General features: G+C 41.4%; 2 protein-coding genes across 2 annotated transcripts; one reads left to right on the top strand and one right to left on the bottom strand.

The window, feature by feature from the left end:
- Positions 1 to 80: 80 nt before the first annotated feature.
- On the bottom strand, positions 81 to 9,599 carry LOC115054515 (arrestin-C-like). Its single transcript, XM_029519765.1, has 18 exons — positions 9,423 to 9,599; positions 4,354 to 4,385; positions 3,656 to 3,686; positions 3,506 to 3,566; positions 3,364 to 3,408; positions 3,086 to 3,276; positions 2,699 to 2,758; positions 2,541 to 2,617; positions 2,306 to 2,441; positions 2,068 to 2,152; positions 1,915 to 1,987; positions 1,685 to 1,822; positions 1,361 to 1,444; positions 1,236 to 1,259; positions 1,093 to 1,142; positions 933 to 952; positions 738 to 769; positions 81 to 463 (listed from the first exon to the last, which is right to left on the bottom strand). Exons 1-16 carry the CDS (start codon positions 9,597 to 9,599, stop codon positions 948 to 950), a joined length of 1,269 nt encoding a protein of 422 aa, XP_029375625.1. The 3' UTR covers positions 81 to 463; positions 738 to 769; positions 933 to 947.
- mcf2b (MCF.2 cell line derived transforming sequence b) lies at positions 9,598 to 27,878 on the top strand. The gene is made up of 25 exons (XM_029519764.1): positions 9,598 to 9,648; positions 11,695 to 11,829; positions 12,049 to 12,165; positions 12,421 to 12,570; positions 12,743 to 12,867; positions 13,126 to 13,240; positions 13,331 to 13,450; positions 14,266 to 14,457; positions 14,601 to 14,792; positions 14,877 to 15,057; positions 15,347 to 15,435; positions 16,185 to 16,285; positions 16,455 to 16,521; positions 16,688 to 16,803; positions 16,965 to 17,034; positions 17,121 to 17,213; positions 17,391 to 17,483; positions 18,004 to 18,129; positions 18,726 to 18,941; positions 19,220 to 19,312; positions 19,428 to 19,506; positions 22,279 to 22,394; positions 22,535 to 22,647; positions 22,771 to 22,842; positions 27,848 to 27,878. The coding sequence occupies exons 1-25, from the start codon at positions 9,598 to 9,600 to the stop codon at positions 27,876 to 27,878; spliced, it is 2,853 nt and encodes a 950-aa protein (XP_029375624.1).

Here is a 27,878-nt window from a genome sequence, read left to right as displayed (position 1 = left end):
ATGCAGCCACTCAAAAACATTAACTGGTCCATTTCACAGACAGAAAAAAGTTACACTTCCAAATCACAGATGAGAGTGTCACTTCATCCAAAACACATGGACTTTATGGGCTCCAAACTGATTCCCCTTGTCCCACCACTCATACTCTGAAGTGAGGTTAAAAAGATTTTGTGTATGTGCTTGTTTCTAAAGAAATCTTAAAATAGTTCAACTCTGGATACAATATTTCCTCTACATCTAAAAGACAGGAATTAAATTACAGTTTGAATCTGTGAGGGGGATGATGTTACAGCCGTCCACATATCCTTGGTGTGTTGAAAACATCATACTCTTCAGTTGCTTTATTGTTATTTGATTTCGTTACAACAGAACAAACACATTCGTCTTTGTTTCGTGTCACTTTGTCGTGTTGTTATTCTGTCTTTCTGTGAGTTTATTCACAACCTCCAGGGTAACATCCTTTCTAAAAAAAGAAATACACAAAAAGAGAAGGTTGCAACATATGGACAAAATTGACACAACCTATCACCCTAAGGCACCCTCACACAGCCACTAAAACACAACATTATCAATAAATTTGCTAAATGAATAATTGCTGTGTGCTGATATATAGTACAATAATAGCATCCATTAAGTACTGCATAAAGTAGCAAGTGCTCAAATTAACTCAAAATTGTTTCTAGTGCGTGAATAAATGCACATTTAAATATCTGAACAGAGTTGTGCATTAACCTCACCTTCACTATGGGGGATTTTTCTTTACAAGACACTGTAAAAAGATGAACATATACTTTTAAAAATGCAAAACATCACTACTCAGTGACAAAACATTCAAAAGAAACGTAAAAAGATATAACCGGTATGTTGAACAACAAATCTAATATGTTATTTTTAGCTGATGGCGCCAAAACTAAAAGCAATGTGGTACTTACACGTTGACGTCGTCTTTACTCTGCTCAGGACGGAGGGAGAATGAAGAGGAAGAAAAAAAAAAAAACAGATGGATGAGAGAGTGAAATAATCTGACTGGCAGCAGGAACATGCACTGTGTGGACAGATCAGACATCTCTGTATGTGTTAGTGAAAAAATACCTGATGGCTTTGGGTGCATGAGCATCAATGGCAGCTCCACTGTGACATCACTGCGGAGAAAATAAACCAACCGTAACTGGTGACGCCTGCAAATTGGCCATGCTGGCTGTGATACAGACCAATACTTAATGAATAATACTCACCTGGAAGTGAGGCCGCCCAGGAGGCTGCACGATTACAAGAAATACATCACAAGTTTGTTTGGGCGCATTTCACTCCATGTCATTGCTGATTGGTCAAAAATGCTGTAACAGGAACAGGCACTTACCCTCCTCCGGCCACCATCAGGTTAATTTTAATCTTGTAGGAAACCAGGATTCCCAACATATCTTTTTCAACACCCTGCCGAATACTGTGGTGAAGGAGAATTAAAAAGGATTGGAGGGATTAAAAGGTTTATTTTAGTCAAACTCATTGCAATCATTAACTACTGTCATGGACGTTGAAAGGCACGCAAGAAGGCCTGCAGTAAAAAAAAAAAAAAAAAAGCACTTTCTACAAAATTGTATGTCACGGCTTTGGTTACTGTGTATCAGCGTCATCAAACAGGTTAATCCCACTTTAGTCCCGTCTGCTGTGTTTGCACACTTACATGGTGGTGGAAGCCAAGTTAGTGTCCTCATCCTTGAGTCGTCCATCCAGAGAGAGACCTCTTTTCTCCTTGTTTTCAGCCAGCAGGGGGGTGATGCTCAGCGTGTTCTCAAAGGTGCCGCTGGGATCAACCGTCTCTCTGCGAAGGATGAAACACAAACAGATTTGAGCATGAACACGTTCTCTGTTACAAGTGCTCGGTCTACTTGTTGTGCGCGTCTGTCGTCGTACCCAAACTCTTGGCTAAAAACAGTCTTGGTGTATTTGTCTGCTGAGTAGAGGACAATGTCTGTGGTTTGGTCCACTGTGAAAGACAGAGCGAGAGTCAGTATTTGTTGTTCTTTCAGTAACTGTCATGTCGTGCCTGTTAACAGAGGAACCCACCAGTGACTTTGATTTTCTTCACTGTTTTGTTGCTCTCGTTGTTGATTTTGACTTTGATTGGAATTGCCTCACCGTGGAAGTACAGCTTTGGTCAAAACAAGGAGACAAGCAGTTAATGGAAGGGAAAGATTTTTGGATAGTTTGGATTACAAACTAGAAAAACTTTATACTCTTGTAGAAAATGGGATTTTTTTTGGTTAAGAATTTGGGATTTAATTGTAAAGTTTTGCCACTGTACATCTTTGTCCATTGAAGCTTCTAGGTGAACTGGCTTGTCAGACATCATGAAGCTTTTGCAGATGTCAGCCTTGGGTCCCGGGCCGACCTCAGAGGGAGCATACTGGACTTTACGGATGATAAGGCGAGCAGTGTCCCTGTCAGAGGGATAGGAGAAAAAGGAAGAGGAAAGCATGAAGTCGAGAAAACGAAAAGTGCTTGAAATGTCCGTCAGCGCAAACGAGAAGTGTGCTCACTTTTTTTCAATTGTCTCATCGGGGTTGTTCTTTTCCTTGGCAAGGTAAGTTTTGACCTCAAAGTCGACACCACAAGCCTTCAAAGAGAAAATGAAACCTACAGTTACACACTAAGATGAATAGACACTGAATGGTGTTCGGATCAGCTCACGATTTACCTTCCCCTTGTCATCAGGTCCAGGCTGCAGACTCACTGAGCAGGGCAGGTTGTTGGGAATCTAGAGAAAGACATGACCATTTACAACTAAGCTCATATTCTTTTATCTTTTTTTTTTTTTTTTTTTGGTTTTCGCACATATTAAACAACATCTTCAAAGCCAATTGTGAATGAAGGGACTTGTTTTGATTCATGGCTCTACAAGGTTTTTTAGATAGATTTTGGATTACATACACACATATCATACAAGAGGATTAAGAAATCTGACATGATCTATTAGCCTTTGTAATAGTTAATACTGTTGTGGCCATGAATCATTTTAATTTCAACCTGAACATCTGACGAGTGCTGACATTGCGCAGTTGTAACTGGACATGTTGTCACATACTTCGAAAGTGAAGGCGTGTGCATTGTCGCCAGCCTTCTTCAGCAGGGTGTCGTGCATGGCGCTCAGCTGAGGCTTGTGGCTCTCAGGGTAGATCTGGACCTGCTGGATCCAGATGTCCTTCCTGAAGGACAGGCCAATCACATCCAGGTCTTCACTCCCATAACGGAAGGCACATGCCAGCTGCACAAACACTGTCAACACGTAATCAAAGTAGAGTCATTCTGACAGAGTTTAAATAACCTCACAGCTTTGGAAGGAATACATTCTGATGACATTACCTTTTCTGTCCCCAAAGTCTGCAGTGTCCAGCTTTACAACACCGTCTGGGGAGGTGGCAGAATAACAGAATAATGTTACTGTCAGCTTCCTCGAGCAGCTGCGCTCCCACAGACATTCAGACGTGCTGAAGGAGGAACATACCAACTTTGTCCACTGAGGATACATGGTCCACATAGTCTCTCTTGCCCAGGTAGAGAGTGAGCTAAGAGGAGGGCAGAGGGAGTGTTACAGTTTACACTGATGACAAATACTGCACAAAGATGAGAACTGATTCATTAACTGTGCACTTACTCCACCGTTTCCACTGGTCTTCTTGAAAACTCTGTGGAAAAAATGAAGAGAAATTTCTTGTTAGGATTATTTATCTGTTATGTATCAACATGTATTTCTGCGTCATACATCCCCAGCAGAGAGACACATGAGAACAACCCAAGTTGATTATTATTTATAATCACAATATTGGCTTTATTTTCTTAAATCGTCTACATTCACCCCCCTTCATCATGTTTTTGAATTAATCCTATAAAAATAATAATTAGTTTTAGACGCTGAAGGTAAAGTAGTTTCCTCAACAAGCAGCAGAAGGGCCAGTAATCCCTTATTCCTTCTATCCATTTAGGAATAGCTAAGTGTGGGGCAGCTTTACATCATCTCACCCGGATTGAAAGGCACACCAAGGTGAAGGAGTCACAGGGTTCCCAAATAGCCGATTAACAGTGTGATCCAAGCTGGATATTCAGTGAGACCACATTTGAACTAATGTGACAACCCACTAAGCCCTTATAAACTTCAAATAAATACTATAATTGTGTCAAATATTGTCATTTTACACAAGTACAGACTTGAAAGAGATCACAGCTTTTCACGTCAGATTTCCAGCTCTTCTCAGTTCACCTTTGACCCTTCAGCACACTCTTTTGATTAGTATAGGTGGCTGCACAATTCTCTATCGCAAACATTGAACATTGAACATTGAACACAACACTTACTTTGCCATGTCTGGACGTTGTTTGGGAGGCTTCTGGTGAGAAAAAGAGAACACAAAGAGATGGAGCTTTACGTTATTGAGAGTTACAGCATCAATCACCTGTTGGGATGTTATACATTGATCCTACACCAACTGTCAGTCAGAGTGATATTTAGTTTTAGTTTTTTTTTTTTTTTAAAGGTACAGAAGGTTAATCCTCTGCGATAAGATTACACCATCAGTGTTGGGGCTCCTGATCCAAAGCTGTTACTTGTTATTCCGTATCTGCAAAAGTGCTCCGATCCAATAGACGCACACTACCGCATGTCACTCAAGATTATGTCACAGTGTTTATTCCTCAAATGTAAGGGCTGTGCCAAAGACGCTGCAGGAGTTGACTGTTCAAGGACAGTTAAAAGGATAAAACCCATTCAGTGACTTGCAATAGTATTCCTGAACTTAATGACATGCTAAGTCCCAGGAGCAGCCCTTTATAGCTCCATAATGAGGATTACTGTGGAAAGCTTAAATTAGGTGTGAGTATTTGTATGATTGTTATCAAACAAAATTAGCTGACTACGTTGTGAATGCCATACTGCACAAACTAAAGGATCATTATTATTCACCGTTACAAACTTCTCTGCAGTGGAAAGGAAAGGAAAATCTGAACACATATACATTCTCCTGTTTTTTTTTTTTTTTACTCAAAGAAGTTTTCGGTCGCTGTAGTAGTTGCTGTGTGTGAATAGAGGAGAACAGTAACTTGTTTCGTTCCTGCAATCCAAACAATTTTTGCCTCAAGGCTGAACATCTCAGCAGCATATGAAGGAACAGCACAGCTGCTTCCCTTAAATCTGATTGGCTATTTGAATAGAAATGAAATTCATGTTTTTCTTTTATTCTTGCTGCTTCTTTTCATAACTATCAGCATTTACAATTCATACTCAATTTGATGTTTTTTGTGATTTCGGCTTACAACCATTTGCGGCTGTTGTCTGCAGATTATTTGACGTCAAATCTCTCTATGTCACCTTCAAACAGCATTTCAAAACAGGAGAACTACAAAAGATTTGTTTGCTTTGCTAATTTATTGTATGCCAGCTCTACGGCATTTGAATCAGGGTTGCACTTACTCAGATAGGCAGAACATTAACTGTACCAATCACATGAATATTTTAAAGTACTTAAATCAATAGTCCAACAACAGGGATGCTCTACCTCGGTTGACCAGGCTCATAAAGTAGATATAAAGTACATCACATTATCTATTGCTTAGTTCGACCATTTTACGTAAAAAACTCTGTACCATTGTGGTGACAACATACCCACAAATATATCAGTTGCCCTGAACATCCTCATGATTGTATGTAATTTGTCAATAATGAACCCATTGTTTTTCCCCATCCCTCCATCCATCCATCCATCCATCCATCATCAGGAAGATTTACCTCTCCTCAGTTGACTGTGATCTTGATAGAGATGTATCAGGGTGAGCTGAAAGTGTGGTTTGCAGCAGCCGCACTCCCTTTTTATACCTGCAGTCCCTCTGTGTGGATCACTTGGGTTTAACTGGTTCGTTATTGCTGTCGTTCCCTCCTTCATAATCCAGTTAAGCAATCAGTGGATGGCCTTTTCGGACTACAAAGAGTTTAAAAATACCAGCTGGTTAAATCACAGGGCCAGACATACAACTACATTGTCGCCAAATGGCAGTGGTTGTAGTAGGCTGATAATCCCCCTCTGCTCCTCCACGGACCAAATCGAGTCTCCTTAATCTAAGAAAGAGAATAAACCAAAGTCATTACACTTACGACTGGCATTTCTCAGAGACAGAGAGATTGTTTCTTTTCTAAAAAGGCCTGGATGTGATGACATAAGAGCTGCTACTAGATATTTTTGTAGTTGGGTGTTTAATAATAGCCTTTTGAACTCTTATTATTAGCCTGATCTATCTGTGAGCTGCATCCCAGCTCTGTCCTCTCCTGGTATCTTATTGATTAAACAATAATGTCAGTGACAATAAAGAATGTGTGGCACAAGGCTGGTAAAGTTTTAAATTAATCTTTTGAAGGAAAACATGAAATAAAATAAAATAAGGATTATCTATTGTTCGAAAAAGCCATCTGTTAAATTAAAAAGAGGACATTACTGCTACATTAGCAGACATTTTAGAATGGTTAGCATAGCTAGCATCTTTGATTGGTTTATGTTGCACATTAGCTCATTAAGCTAACTTGCAGTTGCTGAAGCAGTGTTGCTGATTGTGCCAATGGCAGCTCTTGGTCCCTGTACTGAAATGGTTTTGGGTTTCTTTGCCACCCACATCTGTCCAACCAATGGACAGAATTTGTTTCTTGGGTTTGCAATGCATGAGACAATGGGTGCGTGAAATATTCAGTTATGGCATGGCCTGCTTGAGTTGCTCCTAGTAAGGTTTTGTATAATCTAAAAGATCCATCACGTGGATGAAACACCATAAGGTTAAAGCATGATTCATTCATTCATTGAGGGTCTCTTTAATATTGATAACATTTTTTGTTTGTGTTGTATAGAATTGCTCTTAAACAATATTAAATGGGAGGATATCACAACATTTCAGGTGAACTATTGAAACTATTGCTTGAAATGTTTGTAATACTTAAAGGCCTAAGTCTTTGTGATGCTGGGCTATTCCACTGCTCTTTATTCCAGTCTGTCTGATCTCGGCAGATTAAGGATTCCCAGGCCTTTTATGGTGCGGATGATGGGAGCATTGGTGGCAGCGTCACAGTAAGCTGTCTTATTCAACAGTGTCTCTGTACGTATGCCAGAGATTAGGCAGAATCACCAGAATGGTTTTCTTTTGAACTTAGTGACCCCACCAATCCTTTGACAGGTGCATTATAACAAGATTATGTTCAAATGTCAGAGCTGCAGATTTTTTTGTTAAATTCCATGTATACCAAATCTGCTGAGCTGTTTTCCAACTGATATTGATACAGTCATAGAAATGGCTTCTTTTTCCTGTGAAGTCTTACATTAGCAACTTAATGGGATGCGACATATATCCTTATCTGGACTCTGGGGTCAGCAGGCTGCCCTCTTGGCCACCAGCGCACCTCACAGGACCAGGGTTACTATCATACTGACCAAGGCTTCACTGGGGAACTCCAACATTGTTTAATGAAGGTTATATAAACTTTTTTTGCCTTCTGAACACTGTGCTGAGTTAAACTAATTAATAAAGTAGGCTCTGGTTTTACTTGAACGAGTCACGTGTCTATGCTAATCACTGTTTTGTCTGCTGTTCACTGATTCCTGGAAAGTGTGCGGCTTCTCAGCACGTCGGCCTTTTGATCATCAGCCTAAATGCAACGTGACTGTATGAGTCTCTCTGAGAAGGATCCCCGTTAAATGTACGACTGAGTGTTCACTTGTATACAAATAAATTCAGTCTTTGGAAGTACTGGAATGATCAATAGAGGCATGATATCCATTAACAGACTGTGTGGAATGAACATCTATAAATTAAAACATTTGATCCAAATTTAAAGAATAAAATCGAAGCAGTGGCAACGAGTGATCCTTGAATAATTTGACTGAAAATGAAATTAGAGCTAAAAAGAGAACAGAAGACAAAGATGACTAAACACATTATTAGAGAGAGAAAAGAAATCGAATTTGTGTATTTTATTGAAATATCTAAATGCTGGAGCTGACACACAGACCCTCTGACTTTATGATTACAATTGAATTCATACTGAGAAAATATAATAAATAATGTTGAAAGGCAAAAAATAAATTAATTCTAAAAATAAATAAATAAATTAAAAAAATCAAAAGGCAGCTGAATCAAAGTCATACGAGGAAATCCTGCATTGGCTGGAATACTTTTTCAGTAATTCATTAAGTATTTAAGTACAAATGAATAAAGAATTAAACAACAAAGAATTAGTTGTTTAAAAATTTTCAATCCTGCTGTGAGTGCAACACATTTCTTCACAACCTCACAACCTTTTGTTCTGGTTCCATTGTCACCAAAACCTCCATTCTCCATATAAAATAAATCCCCCATTTGAAAAATATTTTTCAAAGAATGGCTTGATGGGAACAAGGGACAGACACATCTGATATATTTGTTTCATTTATAGATCCGAGGAAGTCCAATTTTAGCACATGGTTACTAAAACCCACTTTGGCACTGTTCCCATGCGCTGAGAGGTTTTATTTAGGATGAGCGTAGGACAGCACTGTGGCCAGCTGAGCCGTCTTCAGGCCAACACTTGATGTTAAACTAAACATGTAGAGTTCCTCATGAGGAGTACCAGCCAAAAGCCACAACCAGCACCGGGAATGATTCAAAGGTTGGGGCAGAATGAGAAGAACTGATGCTCACCCATAAGACGGTGATAGTAGCTGAGTATAAAAACACAAAGCCAACATGACACAGGAACTGGGATGAGACGAGATAATGAATGGCTGAAATGAGCCCATAAAAAGAGAGAGAGCGAGAGAGAGAGATACACATTTACTTTTCTATTTTTCTGTTTGTGTGTCTTTGAATTACACACAATATAAAAAAAAGGGTGGATGGCCTGATGGTCTTTTGGGCCCCTGAGGGGTCCAGAGCTGTTTGTAAATGTTCAAAATGTGATTGACTATCTAAGTTAATATTGATGACGTCAGTCAGTGAGCGTGGAGGCACAGTGGGTAGGACGTGGCCCTAACCCTAACCCTCTGACTTTTTTTTTTTATCTGGCCCAAAGGTGAACCAGAGGAGGCTCCTCGCTGTCTGATGAAATGAAAGCGCCATCTAGCGGATCCAGTAAATGTTTCATTAGCACTCAGTCTGCTTTTGCAATGTGAGACTGAGATAGAGCAGTTTTTAAACCCCCCCCCCCCCAAAAAAAAAAAAAAACAAAAAACAAACAAAAGCTTTGGTTTTTAAATTAGACAGAGAAGAGTCATCTGAAACATTCCGGCGCAGCGGCACCATTTTCATCCTCCATGCCTGTTCTGCTAACTTTAAGCTCAGATGGTCTTTTGGCGCTTTTCGGCGGGATCAGATTTGGGCTGTGACGTCAGGAGAGTGAAACACTCCGTCAGCGTCACCGTCCTGCCGGTCCGGAGCTGAAGCGCGTCTGTGGAGGTGCGCACGGAGCGCGCCGCCGCTCGGCCCGCCCGGACACTGCAGTGGAGGTTACCGTGCCATCTCTGCGGCTGCTCGCTCCCGACGCCGCGTCCCGCAGCAGACTTCCCGGCAGGAACAGGGGAGACGCTGAAAGCCATGGCTGAATCCAACCCGTTGCGGGGCTTCCCCCGCTTGCGCCGGGCCGCGGTAAGCTCCGCCGGGAGGTGGGGAGACGGGGGGAGGTGGGAGGCTTCTGACGGGGCGGTGGGGACACTGCAGCAGGAGGATGGGGAGAGGTGCATCAGCTGCTCCCGACACACACTCCGGTACTGCGACACACAGCCTGGGGTGTCCTCAGTGCCAAGTGTGTTAGGTTTCTAAGAAAAAGCTCGGATCCACACAGCAGTTCAGTGTTAGGAGTGTGTGTGGGACCAGGACAGGCCAATGACAAACGGGTCCGTGTGTGTGTGTGTGTTTGAACAACAACTGCAGGAGGCTGTATAAATAAGCTTGGGCACTGCAGTCTAACTGTGGAGTGTGTCCAAGTTGTGCAGCTTTATGTAAGACAACGTGACTCAAATGCTCTGTAATGTAAATGCAGATGTGCCGAAAAGACACATCACAAAAGTGAAGGTTCAACTTGGGACATTGTTGACCATGATTTATTGAAAAAAAAAAAAAAAAATGCTTCTGTTAAAATGTGGCTGAAGTTGTGTGTTTGACGTGCTTGTGTGATGATGACAACAGCAAGAAACAGAGACCCTCAAAGTTTCATTTGCCATTCAGAAAAAGTCTGTTCGTGCTAAATGCCAAAAGCCTTGTTTCTGATTTAGTGAAATATGAATTTGTCCTCTTACAGCGTACTCTGTGAATTAAATCTGGTTTCACTGAAAAGCCAGTGAAGCCACAATGCGGCTCGAGTCAAGTGCCAGAAAATGAGTGCAGGGAAAAAACTGATAAAACATACAAAACACGTACAGACAGGAAAAATAGAAAATGTGGAGGGGCTAATTCAAACATCAATATCATGCCTCTAATTTAAGAGGGAGCTAATTCATGGATCTGACAACAGGTGAAATACAGTATGTGCAGCTGATGTGGAGACTAATATACAGATTAGTTTCTGTGAGATGTCAATACATGCAGATGTGAATGTGGATCATCTGGTGGATCTGAGTCCACATTCCTAAAAGGTCTCCCTCCCGGTTGATAATATGTGCAGGAGAGGAATTAATGATTATGTCAAGCAGGTGAGCAAAGACTGATGGTTGATTGGTGATCTGCTGATTGATCATCAAAGATGGAGGAAATATAAACAACACAGCTGGCAAATTTGGCCCAAGCGCAGGTGTGTGTTTCTGCCATTATCTGCTGCAGTGTTGACATGCAAATCCAGTAAATTTGACGTATTTAGCCTAATTCAAACTTAAGCTGCTGCTCTTATGGCTTGTGGGAGTAATAGACGTGCGTTTGCAGTAGATAAACAAATACAGTCTGACGTGCAAAGAGCGAAATGTGGGGTGATACAGAGGGACGACAGCTGAGAGTGTGAATTGTGATTACAGAGCGGAGTCAGTTTTACTGACGACCGCCCAGACTAACACGGAGAGATGCTGATTCTGTGTTCAGCTTTCCTCTGCAAGGCTAACATCCTTCAGTTGTCAGCTCTTCTGACAGACAGGTTGATTCCTCTCATCCTCCCGGCTCACCACGTGTCTACCATAGTCCAGAGACACTGACATGATTAATGTCCCCATAATAATGCCATCCTATGTTAATTAATCAGTCAGACCCCAGACAAGTGCAGGTGAGTACTAAGTTTTAGTATCACCTCTGTTCTATAATTAAAAAATATCTGCTGTGAAAAAGGCCTGTTAAAAATACAAATGGGCAACAAATCAAAGGCAAAACTATAAATTAGTGGGAATAAAAATAAACTCACACGTGGGGCACAACAGGGCGCTGAGGGACGGCAGTGGCTGAGAAGGTTGATCTGACAATTATTTTCTTAAAATATAAAAAGAGGCTAGAAGAGTTTAGGTTTTTGTTTGTTTGTTTGTTTTATTTTTTTTTTACAGTGAATGAACTGTGGAGTATTTTTCCATGTGTCACACGTGCCCACAGAAGTTCTTTAAAGTTCATGACCTCACCTTATGTCTTTTTCCTTCACGCCCCTTTCCCCCTTGTTCTTAATGTACGCCATAATCTTACAATTCTGAATGAACAAATAAAACAATGCATTTGCTTTTTCAGACCTCATTTCCAGGCAATCTGCATCTGGTCTTGGTGCTCCGGCCCAGCACCTTGTTAAGCTCCGCCCCCAGTCCATCTTCAAGCACCGACCTGGGATTTCGCTTCAGCCAGGATGACTTCCTGTTAAAGATGCCGGTGAGGCCGAGGGAGAAAACAAAGTGTTGGATAGTGCATTCCCTTATCTTTGACTAAATGTGATGCAACAGAATCCATAATCTTTGCTCTACACAAGTTTTATATCCATTTCATTGTATTGCTGCATTTTATCAGAAGAGCCCATACCTCTGTACGTGATATTATCAGAGAGACGACACCATTGGTGGCTGCTAAGAGTCTTCATTTCTGTTTCTCTAGGTGGTGATGCTGCGCTCAGTCGGTGACCTTCTGCGCTACATAGATGAGAATCACCTGACATCCGATTTCACTGCAAAAGTGGAGTATTGCCACAGTGACTGGATCGTCCTGCGCACGGTACACACGTCTGATACGACTATATCAAAGACATTTAAGCTAAGTTAGACTTTAGCACTAAGTCAGACTTTCTAGATAAATCTCAGTTCTTCTATAAAGAGCATTTGAGTGATGATCAATGATCCATGCTTGCCTTCTGTCTTGATGTAGTCCCAAAGAGTTCAGATCTTCTTAGAGGACTCAGAATTGAACAAACCGTAGGTTATAGGTTCATTATCATCCTTGGAATGTGTGTGTGTGTGTGTGTGTTTTCAGTCCATTGAGACCTTTGCAGTGACAGTAAAGGAGATCGCCCAGCTCCTGCAGGGTTTCGGATCAGAGCTGTCTGAGACCGAACTTCCTGACGAAGCAAACGCCATCGAGTTCTTGCTGCACTCGCATACACACCGATACCGACAGATGAAGGTTGTCACTCCTGCTTTCTTCCTTCACAACTCGCTCTGACTCTCTACCAGCAGTGTTTTTGTGTATCCAGTTTGATTTCTATTCATGCTTTCATTGCGTTTGCGCTGGTCCCTTGCTTATGTAGTTACATGATTATGTTTTTCATTTATTGTTATTTGCCCTGTCATTTCAGGATGATATCCGGAGTGTGCTGAAAGAAGGAAGGCTGCTTCTGTCCAACCTGGAAACTGTCAAGGCCTCCAAGAGAGAGCTAGAGGAGGAGAGTGAAATACAGGCCGATATGGACACAGTTCAGAGGTACAGCATCACTAATAATTGAAGTCCATATGAATATGTTTAAAATTTTCTATGGAGTAATCTCAAAATATTTTTAGAGGGATACAAAAAGTAATAAAAGATTTATATGAAAGAATTTACATCTACAACATATACTGGGATTGTTTTTCATCTCACCAAACCTTGAATTTACCAAACAGCCTCATCTTAAATCTCTGACCTTTAGTGTCCTTCGCTCACTGTTTGGAAGTCTACGTCATCTTTGCTCTTATGTTTTAGGCTACTTGCTCAGCTCAGAGATATGGAGGAGGCATTTGATGGCTTCTTTGAGAAACACCATTTGAAGCTGCAGCAGTACCTCCAGCTGCTGCACTACGAAATGAGTTTCCAGCAGGTGAGATGACTGCTGTCTGTCTTCCCTCAGCAGTAGCGTTGTTCTGGCTCCGTGTTACACTCCTACCATGACTAACATTTGTATGTTCAGATGGACGAGGTGCTGGAGCGACTCTCTGCCCAGGAGAAGGACATCGCCTCGATGGGAACCACATTGGTTCAAACAGAGCAACTCCTGAAAGACCTGGAGACGCTGGACAAACAAGCTCAGGTTACAAACAAGCTCGTACAAAAACATACACGAGGCTAGGTGTGGCTGTGATTAAAGCACAAGGCAAATATGTTGGAATACTGTGATATCGTTGTATAATATAGTTTAAAAAAAATAATGTGGGCAATGGACATACGCTGAAAGTAAAGCCAAAGCTGAAGGGCCTTAAACCTGCCTTCTATCCAATGGTCACCAGGGGGCGACTGCTTGTAAAAGGATTGTATGAAGAAATGACCCTATTTTCACTTCATTTATTAGCGCAGTAAATGTTTCCTAATGCGTTTATGGTCTCAATCCAAGAATTTTAAGTCTTTTTCCATACAATGACGTGTTAATTTTCAAAATTATGGACACATTAAAAGGGAAATTGACAGTAAATTACTATATGGTCTAGGGTGTGGCTACCATGTGATAGAATTAAGTTTTACTAAATGTTGAAAAACTGTTCATGTCAATTAACTGTGCGGCACTCAGTCAGTTTGTTAGCGAAATGAATCGAGGCACAGTAACCAGTACACATCAACGTTAACGTCACCTGTGGAGAAAAGCAGATATCAACTCCAGGTCTGATCCAAAACAAAGCTGTCGCCTTGCTTCTTTCCATCATATTAATGAATATGGGTTATTCTTTGTCCTGTTTTTTTGGCTGTTGCCTCTGTCGTCTGTTTTTAGTTCCATGTGTGTTCAGTAGTGTTTCACTATTACCTGCTGCTGGTTAGGAGTTTGTCATTATTGTCTTTGCTTTTATGTCAAAACTCAACACAAAACCTTGATGTGAACCTGTGTGTGTGTGTGTGTGTGTGTTTGTGAACCAGGAGGAGATGACTCGTGCCCAGGTGGTAATCCTGCATGGTCACCAGTTGGCTGCCAACCACCACTACGCCCTGGCACTCATCGTTCAGCGCTGCAATGAGCTGCGACATCACTGCGACATCATCACCACGGCCATACGCACCAAGCGGGCTTCGCTCACTCGAGCACGAGACCTCCTGCGTCGCCTTGAAGAGGTGAAAAATCCTCCTGATACACAAGCACATAGACTCATAGACTCACAGACTTGTATAGTTGTGTTAATCATCTGTCATTGCATGTGCAAATATAAGGTGCTTTCAAACATTAATATCTAACAGCATTTGTTTTTGCCATGCAGGCCCTTCGTTGGTGTGATGACGGGGCCTATCTGCTGGCGAGCCAGATGGTGGACAAGTTCCAGACCAGAGAGGGAGCTCAGGAGGCGCTACACTACCTGAGCTGTCACCAGGAGAGGGCGCCGTCTGCTCTCAGTAACAGCCAGGAAATTCTGAGCCTGGAGTTTGAAGCCATACTCACTCCACAGCTGCAGGTAAGCCGCCCTTCTAAACCTTACTGCTGGAAAACACACAGATGACCCACAACCCGCCTAAAGTCACATCCCATTCTTCTCTAGTCCCAAATCTCCAAGGTTACAGAGAAGCTAAACTCGATGCAGTCCATGATCAGAAACAGAGAGCAGTGTCTGAAGAGGCTGGCAGATATGCAGGTCAGACCGATCCAGCTGGTGGCCCCGAGGCCAGAACCAGAACAGACCATGCAGCGCTGCAAGTCTCCCCTCTTCTCCCCCAAACATGGTATGGACTCTCCAATGGCCCCTTTAAATCACGTCGACCATTTTGCCCTTTCTCATGAAAATCGGTCAGAATCAATTTCCAGATGTGTTAATTTCCCACAAATTTTACTGAAGGTCCTGACATTAGAAATAAGATAAAACTTTCATGGAAAGCATTTTTTAAAAACGTTCAATATTGTCTTGTCCGCCAGGGTGTGGATTTGTTAGATGCCTAGACTACTCCACACCCTATCCAAATTTTTTATGTGCCGTTTCATTCTGCATTTTCTATTTGCTCTGAAACTCTGCAGGTGTAGACTTAAATGTCCTGAACTCCAAATTTTCCTTTGACCTGCTTCCTGGCAAGAGAACTGCAAGGAGGAACAACAACCAGCGCAAGGTGCGTGCGCTTTCTCTCCTCTTGGAGCTTTTTTGAAAATGACTGCATATAAAGCCATCGCACATGAGAGCAAAAGAGCATTGTTACAGCATGCTACTTAAAATAGAAGGCTCAATTTTCACAGTTCAAAGCACACAGAATAAACGTGTTTACAGTACGTCCATATCTACTTTTTAACAGCTGACACATAGTTAGAAAGGGTTGTAGTTATTCTCTTAATTATTCATGGGAGAGCTCTGGGCATAATATGCAATAAACCAATTAAAGTGAAACCTCCCATTCCGTTAAATAGCCAGCTGTGTCCTACCTTGGTGGATAAATATCATAATGGCACAGTGTTCCACCTAGAATTTATGCCCAAGTCTTAAATAGACGAGTACATACTAAAATTACATTATTTAATCACTCGCCATCCCTAAAGCATATTTTTGCTCACGTTGCCTCCTTATTTACAGTTATTATTGACTTCTATAGCTATCCAAGCCTCTCTGGTTGTATTTGAGCTAAAAGATATTATTAGTATGCCAATGTGTATGTGTGACAGCTCTACCAATGTCAGGGAATCAAATGTTTTACAGTTCATCCACTGGGGACTTGGGTGCGTACCGAATGTCAGAACAAACCATTTAAGACCCTTCAGTGTGATTCATTAAGCATTAACAGGCTGATATTGCCATCACATCATCTGCATGATGTCATCGAAGTGTGCAAGAGATGTTTTTACGATGAGACACTTGTGTGGCCATCAGATCGAGGTGATGCATGATTACCAAGGCAACCGCAGCTGCCTGTACGGCTCCGGCCCTGAAACAGATTCAGAGGTGGAAGAAAATCCAGAGCAGGTCACCCGGTACGTCATTTTTCACTGACATGAGCTTTGACTGGTGACTTCGCACGTGCAGCTGTAGGCCTGAGACTCAATTTTCAAACTTCTTGAGGTGTCACTGTCACAGTGTTGCACGGCGGCATTTAATCTTTTCCGTAGCGTTTTACTTTTCTCCTATTCTCACTGTTTGCAGCCATATCATGAAGGAACTAATAGCTACAGAGAGGGTATATGTGGATGAGCTGCTCTCTGTCCTACTGGTGAGTTTGTTTCAGGTTATTTTGCATCACTTTTGCCTGTTTCTGCGCAGAACAGTGTAGAGCATTATGGGAAAGTACAATTAAAAAAGATTATTTACTTATATTTGATTTAGGTCCCCTACATGTTATTAACATAACATGTTACTATATCCTCTCCACTAATCAGGGCTACAGGGCAGAAATGGAGGACCCATCCATGTCTTATCTCCTTCCCTCAGCTCTTCGCAGTCAAAAAGATGTTTTGTTTGGCAACATGCCAGAGATTTACCAATTTCACAGCAGGCAAGCCACACAGACATACACACACACAAACACTACACAATATACACACCCACACACACCTACAAGCCGAGCTTACAAGCTGTCACTGAGTTGTCCTCCTCTCCCACACTTTTCATGCCAATCCCACGCCGTTGGATTTTCCTTTGGGATTCTACTTTCAGGGTTTTCCTACAAGATCTTCAGAGCTACCTGGAGACACCTGAGCGGGTGGGGGCTTGTTTCCTACAGCGGGTGAGGAAACGTTACAGGAAATATGAGGGCTTCGTGGGGAGTGATATGGCACGTCTAAGTGTGCATTTCTTTGTGTGTGTGAACAGAAAGAGAAGTTCCAAGTGTATGAGCGCTACTGCCAAAACAAGCCTCGCTCTGAATTGCTATGGAGACAGTGCTCTGATTCACCCTTCTTTCAGGTAGCTGCATATTGCATGTTTAACTTGATCAGACATGATGAACAGCATTGGTGCTGATGGCAGCTTTGAGAAAAGCTTCTGTTTTAATTTTCATTCATGGTTTTCCCACTAAGCATTGGAAAAAATCTGCCAAAAAAGTATCTCCATCACCCTCATTCTCTCTCCCGCTCTCCTCAGGAGTGCCAGAAGAAACTAGACCACAAGCTGGGGCTGGACTCGTACCTTCTGAAACCAGTCCAACGCCTTACTAAGTACCAGCTGCTACTCAAGGTCTGTGCATCTGAGCCTGTCAGTGATGCAGCATCTCGCTAAACGAAGTGAATACTTTGAATTGACTTATGGTTATAAGGATGCATCATTTCATAATGATGGATAGCCAAACATTCAAAAATAGGAAACAGTAATTTTATAAAAGATGCAAAAGTGCTGCCAACTTGAGGGGACAAAGACGCTTCATATATGAAAATGAATGAAAATGTTTAAAGGAAAAAACTAAAAGTAAGCAAGCATTCAGACTGATAAATGGTAAAATAAACATGGACAAAACAACAATCAGGACAGATGCTTTTTGGAACAGACATATAAGAACATTTACAATGACACAAGTAAACATCTTAAACAGGCAGAGAGACACATTGACGCCATTTATCTGGCCAAAACTGATTTGTTGAGTTGCAGACTGGCAGGCAATCATTTGGACTTACGCTAATGCAGGCAGATATCAAGGCAAACAAGATTAGATAAACTGAAAAACACGGGCCTGTCAACCTGTATCTGTGTCCCTGTTCAGGAGCTGCTGAAGCATTGCACAGAGCAGCAGTACCGCTGTGAGCTCCAGGACGCCCTGGACTCCATGCTGGAGCTGCTGAAGTCTGTCAATGACTCCATGCATCAGATAGCCATCACTGGATATCAGGTACTCAATAAATAAGACAGAGTGGACGATTCTATACCTGGATGCCAGATTTTGAATTGTATTGAATTGAATTGAATTGATTTTGAAATGTCATTCTGTTTTCATGTGAAATAGTCCAATCAAATAAAGCAGGACTTTAACTAAAATATAGAGACTCTTTTAGGTAGCAAAAGCATGTCAGTAAGTTGTAAATTTATATCCTTGTCCACTGTTACATTTGGAAGAATGTATGTGATCTTTACTCTTTAGGTTTGATGGTTGGTTTTGTTTTTTTTATTCAGCCTTTTCTCTCATTTACTACTTCTGTTACCTCAAGCATGAATTCACAGCTATTAATTTATGAACTTTTAATGTGGCCACCAGCCACTGCAATGTATTTACTGTAAATCTGTCTCTTCTTTTGTATGTCTTGGTTACATTCGATTCACCATAAGTTGTAATATTTGAAGACATGGTTACATTTCATCGTAAACTGAAGCGGGCAGGATAGTGAATCTCAAATATTTTCCTATCCAGGTTGATGGTTTTTATTGTTTGAAATGTGATTATTTCCTCAGGTCTGCCTTTCACCTGTCTCCTCTGTCTGTCTGTCTCAGGGTGACCTCAGCCAGTTGGGCCGCGTGGTGATGCAGGGAGGCTTCAGCGTGTGGATCAGCCATAAGAGGGCAGCGGTGCGAATGAAAGAGCTTGCCAGGTTTAAACCCATGCAGAGACACCTCTTCCTTTATGACCACGCCCTGCTCTTCTGCAAGCGCAGAGACGACGACAACCACGACAGGACGCCCTTCTACAGCTTCAAATCCTGCCTCAGAGTAACAATACATACTATACTCCCTTTAGTAGGTACACCTAGCTACATCCAATTTGACCCAATTCAACAGCCCCACAATAAATCCCCCCTTGATATGCTCATGTTGTGTTTTCCCTGTTGGACTCTGGTCACTATTGAAGCTGCATTGAATCGTTCTGTCTATAATCATGTCGTGTCAGACATAATCATGGTTTGCAGTTTCTAATCGGATTAAAAGAGCAGAATAATTGACTATGGCAAGGTTATAAAGTTGGATTAATGACTTCTCTCTCCCTGCAGATGAGTGCAGTAGGAATCACAGAAAATGTGAAAGGAGATGTGAAGAAATTTGAAATCTGGTACAGTGGCAGAGAAGTGGTGTACATAGTCCAGGTATTCGATCTTCAGTTTTATATTTTCAGTCTATGTCCATCTGAACTTCAGCCATCACACTCTCATGCCTGCCTGGTGTTACTTCCTGTACTGTGCTCTGTGTTTGTCTGTCCAGGCTCCAACATTGGAGGTCAAAGTTGCCTGGCTGACGGAGATTCGAAAAATTCTCACCAACAGGAACAAACTGTGTCAAGGTTTTGATTGTTATATTTGGTTATTATTCGCTTGCTATCTCTATAGATTCATTTTGAATTATGAGCCTCTGCTCTTCTTCTGCTACTATTGATGTTGTACGCCAGCAAATATTTATTTCTTTTCGAAAAAGCAGATGTCTGGCTGACTATATCAAGGTCTCTGAATCCACTCTGTTGCTTGCATATTTCCATTTCCTTAAACTGAAGCCTGTATCATCTGACCCCTCTCTTTACACAGACGACGGCCTATCTCTACCATTTTCAGACAACCCGGCCTCTGACAGGTGAATTTCTCTGAATGACCCCCCCCCCATTTGATCCTCTGTCAGTCTGTGACGCTCCTGGTTTGCGGTGGTGAGAATGGACTCACATTAACAATCTGGTGTCTGAATTGATTTGATGATCATATAATTTCTCATTTTTCCACCCATTAATCTATTTTATTATTTTTATAACAAACCATCTGTATACAGGATGGTTTATGCAGTTATTGAATGAGTCTCTACGTGCACAGGAACCATCTTTGTCATTATCCTTATGAACCGGCCTACATGAGGCTGAAGGCTGAAGTTCAGTACGACAAGCGCTTCACAATGAATATATTGCACGAAATCTGACTACATTAACAGCCTGACGGGCTGCTTCAAAGGTCCCTAAGTGTGCTAACAGTTCTGCCATTGATTGTGGTCTTAAATAAGGACATGAGCATTATAGCCATAACTGCCAAGTCAGTTAAAGGTGATGGATCACTGTTTGTAGTTTCCCAGCATTTTCCAGCAGCTGCTCAGTCACTGAAAGAACTGGTTCTCAAGGATAGTGTCAACAATGGAAACTGAAACTGTGCCATTGTGTGTGTGTGTGTGTGCTTCAAGACCAAATCTATATTATATACCAGTGTTCTGCTCACTAATAGCATGCTAGCATGTAATGAATTTGACGAAGGATTTTTTTTTTTACTCCCTGTCAATTTGAAAATGAAGAATATGGAACGTAACATGTTGAACTTAAAGGAAAGTCTTCATGTTTCCAATTGTCATCAAATTTCATGAAAAGATTAAATCTGACATTGATTCTTCTTGAGTGCTAATATATAGCAAATACATATTGATCTAGGTTCTTCCCCTCAGTCATAGACCTACACTGTCCAAAACATGTACTTAATATAGGAAAATGTTCCTGTTTAAACAAAGCAATTTCAGATGACTTTTTTTTTTTTTTTTTTATTAAACTTGACAGTTTTAAAGCATTAAAAAACAGAAAGCAGGACTGAGGGTTCTGATTAGTTACTGTTTGTTGACAATATGAAATAAAACAAGCCTTATCCTTTAAGTACTCACAAAAAAATCGGTTGTAAAGTTAAGTTGTAAATGTATCTGAGCATGGGTACCCATGATCAAATTGTCTTGAGGGACTTTTTGATTATTACTAACAGCTGGAGGATGAAACACTTTTTAAATGATTTGTGTTTATAACATACTTCTAGGTCACAAAGCATTTGTAAATAATGTAAGAGCTTCAACTTGATTTACAAGTTAGGTGGGCTTTAATGCATTCAGACAAAACGACTCCATGAATTGGACTGACTCCATCCACTACTTAATGAGGTTAAATCACATTATGTTATTTGCAAATGCTACTCAATCAAGGCCTGATGTGTGTGTGAAATACTTGAAACTCAAAATAATATTTCCATATATTACAGTGATCTCTGATATATTTGGTGTCTGTGTTATCAGTCAAACATCCTTTGAATCAGACACTGAAATATATGTGAACGTGAACTGAAGGGAATGCTGTTTTAACTTACAGAATGCGGATGAGCTTGTTTTGTGACACCGTGGATGTTGTTGTTGTTGTTCGTTCTGTTTGTTGTGGTCGTGTCTTGTTCCCACGGTGATGCTGTTTAGTGCATCAGAGGTGTGTGTGTCGTGGGGCGGAGCATCGGTGGGAGGCTGCTCAGCGTGTCTCCCTGTTCCTCACAGCTCCTCTGCAACAAGTAATTCCCAAAGGCACCGTGGGGAGGAGTCAGCACACACAAGTCCAGCCCACTCCGACCCCGTGGTCCACTCACCTCGACGCAGTGAGTTTCTGAGGGTCAAATAAAACAGAAGATGCACATAAAAACACAAATCAATGACCATTCCCAACAAGACAAAGGCTTGACAAAATTGAAGGGCTTCACAGAAGAAATCAAATTAGACAGTGAAAAGAACATTTTAAATCAGGGAGTTAATACAGGGCAGAGCAGTAAGATGGATATGGATGAGTATTTACGGTTCAGTCAAAGGCAGCACAGAACTACACACACACGTTTATCTTTCTTAGTCTTTGTCGGGAGTCAAGCAGCAGCTCTCTCACTGTGATAAAACTGTCTGGGAGGTTTATTTGGGAGCATGAATTTTTGCACATAAATCCTCAGGTTATGTCTGTGATTTTAAATTGGTTGAATACAGACTGAAGAATTGTTTTAACTATTAAAACCAAGATTTCTGACATGCTTTTTTGGCTTTGAGACACAGGGTCACAATAAGCCTTTTGCATCAAATAGCTCTGTTTGTTTCACACATGAAATCATTAAACGTGTAGTTTCAGAGAGAATCTGTGGATTGTAGTCTGTTGGTCCCAACGGGTAAGTTCTGCTGTCATATGCGTGATTATAATACAGACAAAGTAGCAGTTTAGTAGCTTTCATGAGCAGGTTGGGTGAACTGATAAACATTTTCACAGTCCAAACACACAGCGCTACAATCTTCAGCTGTCTGTCACCGACAGGCTGGCCAGTTCCTGCCCACTCAGTGGCAATCTGCGAAGGCCTGGAGGACTGGGGCGCTACAGACCTGTCTAACCTATCAGACTCGGAAGAGGAGGAGGATCAGCCTGCCCCTCTGGTGAGATTTTGTCTCACCTAATTACTTAAAAAGCCTGAAAAGTGTAGGTTGACACCATGTGACCATGACATTGCAAAATGCGGACACCGTCACTTACTTTGTGCACGTGGAAAGGTAGTCTTGTCTTTCCTCTGTTCCAGGTGGCAGGAAGGTACAGAGTCATGGTTGAGAGCAGCATGGCCAGCACTGATGACATCATTTTCAACTGTGGTGATGTCATCCAGCTGCTCCACGAGGACTCGTCAGGAATGTGGTAATGAAGACTGCATGTCTAACGGATGATGATTACTGCAGAGAAGCCTGGAGATGTAGAGCAAATGTAACATGGTGACATTTAGTGATTTTTATTGAGTTGTGTTGCGTTGTGTTATTACAGGATAGTGAGGAATATAAGCCGTGGAGAAGAGGGGCGCGTTCTTCCTGAGGACCTGCACAGGATTTTGGGAGAGACGTGCTGAGAGGCAATCAGAACAGGGGATAGATGGCACCTTGGACCGTTCTTCTTCTTCTGTGTTCATCTTTCAGTTGGCTCACTCTCTTCCTAAATACCTTTCACCATCTCTCTCACACACACACACACACACACACACACACACACACACACACACACACACACACACACACACACACACACACACACACACACACACTCTCACACTCCATTTGCTTCCTGACCAGAAGGGGGCATCTGACTCTGGGGAGACCTCCATCTTGAAATTGAAGCACAACATCAACAGCAAACCTTTCTCTTCCCACTCCTGTGACCCTGTTGACCTCAGAAGGCTGTACATTACAGAATGGACCTCAGAAGACTATAACAATGTAAAGAACATAAATGAAACCTCACAACATCAGAGCCTTCGTTTCTTTATCTATTTTTTCGAGCATTAATGCAGTAGATTATTGACTGAAGATGTGGAACAATTGAATTTTATTCATACATTCAGAAGAGACTTTTGTTTAAGACTTTTATCATTTCTATTTTCGTATGAAGTATCATAGAGATCATGCATATATGCCTACCAACATATCATTACTGTTCATGTGCCAAACAGCTCAGCTATAACCATTGGGGCTTCTTTTTGTGTGCAGGGACACTCTCCTCCTCTAAGGACCCAGCTTTGGCTTGTGTTAACATTGTTTTGGGTGGATTTAACTCATTTGTCCGTCCCACAGTAAACAGCTCCATCGCTGAGGGGCATGCATACAGTGTTACTGTAGCAGAAATCTTGTTATGGCAAATGCAAACATTCACAATCTGCCAGGTGTGTTCATGTGAGAAAAAAAAAACAAAAAACAAAACAAAACACAAATTTCAACAAACCTGGAAAAAAAAAAAAAAAAAAAAAACATTGAGAGTATTATAAATCTTTGTAGCCATGATATGATTGTTTACCCACCCAGGGATGCTGGAGAGCAATGGTTCTTAAATGGGGGTACGTGAACCCCTGGGGTTGCTTGAGTGCACTCCTGTGGGTGCGGGAGAATTTTAAAAAATATATGTTAGAAATAGCAGTCACTTCAAAAGCCCTTAAAAATGGTTTAGGGATTTTCAGCTGAGTACCCCTTAAACATTAGGGGGTACTCAGCTGAAAAAAGGTTGAGGACCACTGCTGTAGAGGGAAGGTGCATGTGGAAATGTCACCACATACCCCGTATAGCAGGAAAAGGGGAATGCTGGTCAGAAAGTAATATACAGTAAATACTGGTTTTGATCCATCCACTGCTGAGCGGTGGCTCATTGGAAAACTGTGAATACAGTGAGTTCCACAAATACTTCCCCTTCTTTGACGAGTGAAACTGTTCCCTGTGAAAAAAAGATTCACCCTACCGTTGTGTCAGTCCTCAAGACGAAGGAGAGCACTGCAGCACGGACGCTGGACAGATGAGGAGGCTCCTACTCTGGTGTCATTGTAGCTGGCTGTTATAATTCTGCCTGATATTTCGAAAGTGACTTAATTTGCTGCACAGTTCTTTGCCTCTGTTGCTGTTGATGACAGTTTCGTTTTGAGCTCTGTTGAGTTTGAGTTGGTATTAATTCTGCAACTTACTCATCGGCTGTAATTGCTCCTGGTACCACTGAGATAACACAGGCTTTGTGTTTGTCTTTGTTTACTGCTCTGCATGGACAAATCACTGCTCATAACCTCTGCTTTATTTCTGCCTGCACTGCTATTACACACCAACAGGACACTGTGCTCAGTGTTGGGTAGTAACTGTAACTAGAGTAGTGTAGAAATGTACCTGTCAACTGAATTGTTATAGATACGTCGTGGATTACACATCATTTCTTGTTATAAATCTGAAGCGCTGAATTGATGAGAAAACATAACCACACCAGACGATTTACATTTCTTTAAATCTGCCCAGTCTGATTTGAAACAGAGTAGAAAGTGGAACGTGTACGGTCTTCCCTGAGCTCATTCAAGCTAACCTTGCTGCTGACATAAATCCAAACAGTAACTGAGACAACTTGAACATTTTTAGATGATTTCACAGCCACACAAGCGGCTAGCACAGCAGTCAGCTAATAATCAGGGTTGATTTCCAATTATGTTCAATAATAACGGCAAAATTTCTTCATGTTAAATTAATTTGAAATCCCCCCTGGCACCGTCTGGTTTTTCCAAAGTACCTGAAACTGGTGTCTGCTGCGTTTGCTTGTCTTGCACTTTGATATTTTGAATCATTGTAACAGCTTGTATTACAGCAGAAAATGTATGTTATTTTTCCAAAATATAGGCACAGGATTGTTTGATTTGATTCAACTTGATGGACTATTTTCTATAACACCGCTTTTTCAGGTCTTAGTAGACTTACTGACAGACTGATAAGGTTAAAGCCCCAACACTCCTCAGCTCTCTGCACAGCTTTTTTTTTTTTTTTTTTATAAACCATTTCTTGATGAGACTTTTTCTCTGGACTTGGCATGTAGAGACTGAACCTGATTGGGATCCGTGTAATTCTGATATTTTGCTGCACCTGTAATAGAAAAAGAAATATCATCACACTTATTAATGACACAAATGGGGAAAGGCATATTGCCTCCTGCTGTGAACTGATCCTTCTTTCCAGTTAAACTGGATTCAGGCAAATTTGAAACTGCAGGAACCTTTTATTCAAAAGAGACGAGACAATTCATCGAGTCTGCGGCTATCTGGTCTGCATGCTAACTTCAGAGATTAAGAAATTAAATGATAGAAATAGAAAAAAAATAACATGGTTGCTTTACATTAATGGAAACTGCCCTGAGAATGAAATCATGAACTTAGCTCTGCTATTTGAACAACTTACCAACAGCTCATTTAAATGGAGCCTGACTACTGTGATCTTATTAGGACAAGAAAGAGGGCTGTTAAACTAAATGGTAAAATCCAAGCACTTACCATTCTCTGGACTATTTTCATGTCCAATATATAATTTACGATCTATAGAATTTTCTTTAAAACTGTATTCATTTTTATACAACAAGGGGAAGAATGGGGACGATGCATGACTTCATTGTGGACAGGAATAGAGCGTTAAGACAATCACATGTCTTATAAATGTGTAGACTGTTGACTTGGAGTCTCGTGGGTTAGTTTATAGTTATAACACCTTATGTATAATATTAATTGCTGCCCCAGTAACATAACTCCTCAGCATTAATTTTGGCTTGCCAATGCTGACCTGGTGTTTCTAAAGTGTAACTGTCATCATAGCTCTGCACAAGCCAAGCTCTAAAGCTGTATGAAGAACTTCGGGCTATCATTTAGTAATATTTGAAGAGAGACATTAAAATATTAACATATTTTATTTAGCTTTTATTCATTCATTCATTCATCTTCTACTACTTATCCATTTCCAGTCGTGGTGGGCGCTGGAGTTAATTCCAGCTCACACTAGGCGAGGGCAGGTTAAACCCTGGACAGTCCATCACAAGGCCTTTATATTTTATTATAAAGGAAAAATTAAGATTGAAACTTTTTCAAAAAAAAAAAAAAAGGTAAATTGCTGGTTTTCCTTAGAGCTTTGTTCTCTGTCTGTTAGTTAGAAATTTGAATCCCTGTCTTTTGACTGATCCATGGGTAGTACCGCGAGACTCTAGTGTAGATGCCGTACTTCCCGGATACAGCACATTCCTCCCCCCAACTGACAATGCCAGTCAGGAACCAAGTCCCATCGTAGCTGGTGGCATGAGGGCCCCCGCTGTCCCCCTGACAGGAATCTTTCATTTCATCTCTGTAGCCAGCGCAGAACATAAAGCGTGTGATGTGGTCCTTGCTGCTCTGTTTGCACTGGGGCCGTTCCACGTAGGGGACCTGCAGCTTCTGAAGCTTGGTGGCCTGGTAGCCCAGAAACCTTATATTTCCCCAGCCACTAACCACAGAGCCAGTAGACTCCCTCATTATGGTTTCTGTAAAGTCTTTGGGGCCGAGGCAGATGGGACGCCGCTCATTGGAAAGCTCCACTGGACTGGTGAGCTTCAGCAGTGCAATATCATGGTTGTATGGTAACTTGGGATCGTACATGTGGTGGATGTGCTGCTCTGCCACCGTGTGGTCTCGCTCTGGACCCTCATCCTTATTTAGATCGTGTTCACCTAAAGAATAGATTGATTTATTTACAGTATGATCACAATACAATGTACTCACGTGTGAGGCCAAAGTAACACACAGAATAACAATCTGACAGAACTGGTTCCAATGAAGCTTTCATTATTTATGAGGCTGAAAATAGGAACATTTTACCCATACCTAAATAAAAGAAAAGTTATTAGTGAAGATCTGCTTGTCCTGACATGCTGACAGTAAACAAGGCTGAAGAGATCATTTTTTTCTGTCAATATATGTGACATGTTTTCGATCATGAACTAAAAACCACTAAGTCCTAAAATGCGACATGCAGCAGTGCTGCATATCTTTGGGCAGCTGTTTCAAAGAACTCAACCTCTGAGCTTCCTTGATGGCACTAAGACAAAAGAGACTCCTAAACACTCAGCTGGTGACTGCATTATCAGAGGATAGCAAAAAGATATAGTTTTCACTTTCAGCATTGGATTACCCATCGCTTGAAAATGCTACAAATCTCTTTTCGATAAAAATCTTGGTAGTTATTGAGATAAAACACTTAACTTGAGTGATTTAAATGAGGACATGAACATATCGATGTAATTTGTTGTTTCCTACCCAGTCTGACGAAGAAATTCACTGTATTGATATGAGGGTCAGCCAAACAGTGGGCAGCGGTGATGACCCATAATTCGCTGAGTAGAGATCCACCACAGAAGGTCTGAGCCCTTCCCAGGGAGGCTGAGTGATACATCAGGGCCACCTGCAAACATCCAGAAACATGCTTTGACATACTTCCCTGTTGTTCCCTAGTACACTTTTCACAGTGTTGGTTTCTCACACCTTCTGCCCATTTGGGCCCTCTACATTACATTTTCATGTCTCTTCTATTCCCTGGTGTTCTGCAGGAAAGAATCCAGAAATTTTGTACTGA

This window comes from Echeneis naucrates, chromosome 14 (assembly GCF_900963305.1).
Source record: "Echeneis naucrates chromosome 14, fEcheNa1.1, whole genome shotgun sequence".
Lineage (NCBI taxonomy): Eukaryota > Metazoa > Chordata > Actinopteri > Carangiformes > Echeneidae > Echeneis > Echeneis naucrates.
The sequence above is the reverse complement of the archived record's forward strand: the minus strand, read 5'-3'. Positions and strand labels throughout refer to the sequence as shown.

What these genes read in the sequence shown, in the direction of transcription:
- mcf2b (XM_029519764.1), top strand. Translation starts at nt 9,598, where the DNA reads ATGGCTGAATCCAACCCGTTGCGGGGCTTCCCCCGCTTGCGCCGGGCC. An exon ending in ACTGGATCGTCCTGCGCACG is followed by an intron (nt 12,166 to 12,420) that starts GTACACACGTCT and finishes GTGTGTTTTCAG; the next exon opens with TCCATTGAGACCTTTGCAGT. An exon ending in AGTACCAGCTGCTACTCAAG is followed by an intron (nt 17,484 to 18,003) that starts GTCTGTGCATCT and finishes GTCCCTGTTCAG; the next exon opens with GAGCTGCTGAAGCATTGCAC.
- LOC115054515 (XM_029519765.1), bottom strand. Translation starts at nt 9,599, where the DNA reads ATGGCTTTCAGCGTCTCCCCTGTTCCTGCCGGGAAGTCTGCTGCGGGA. An exon ending in GTTTTTAGCCAAGAGTTTGG is followed by an intron (nt 1,823 to 1,914) that starts GTACGACGACAG and finishes CATCCTTCGCAG; the next exon opens with AGAGACGGTTGATCCCAGCG. An exon ending in CTGATGGTGGCCGGAGGAGG is followed by an intron (nt 1,260 to 1,360) that starts GTAAGTGCCTGT and finishes GTAATCGTGCAG; the next exon opens with CCTCCTGGGCGGCCTCACTT.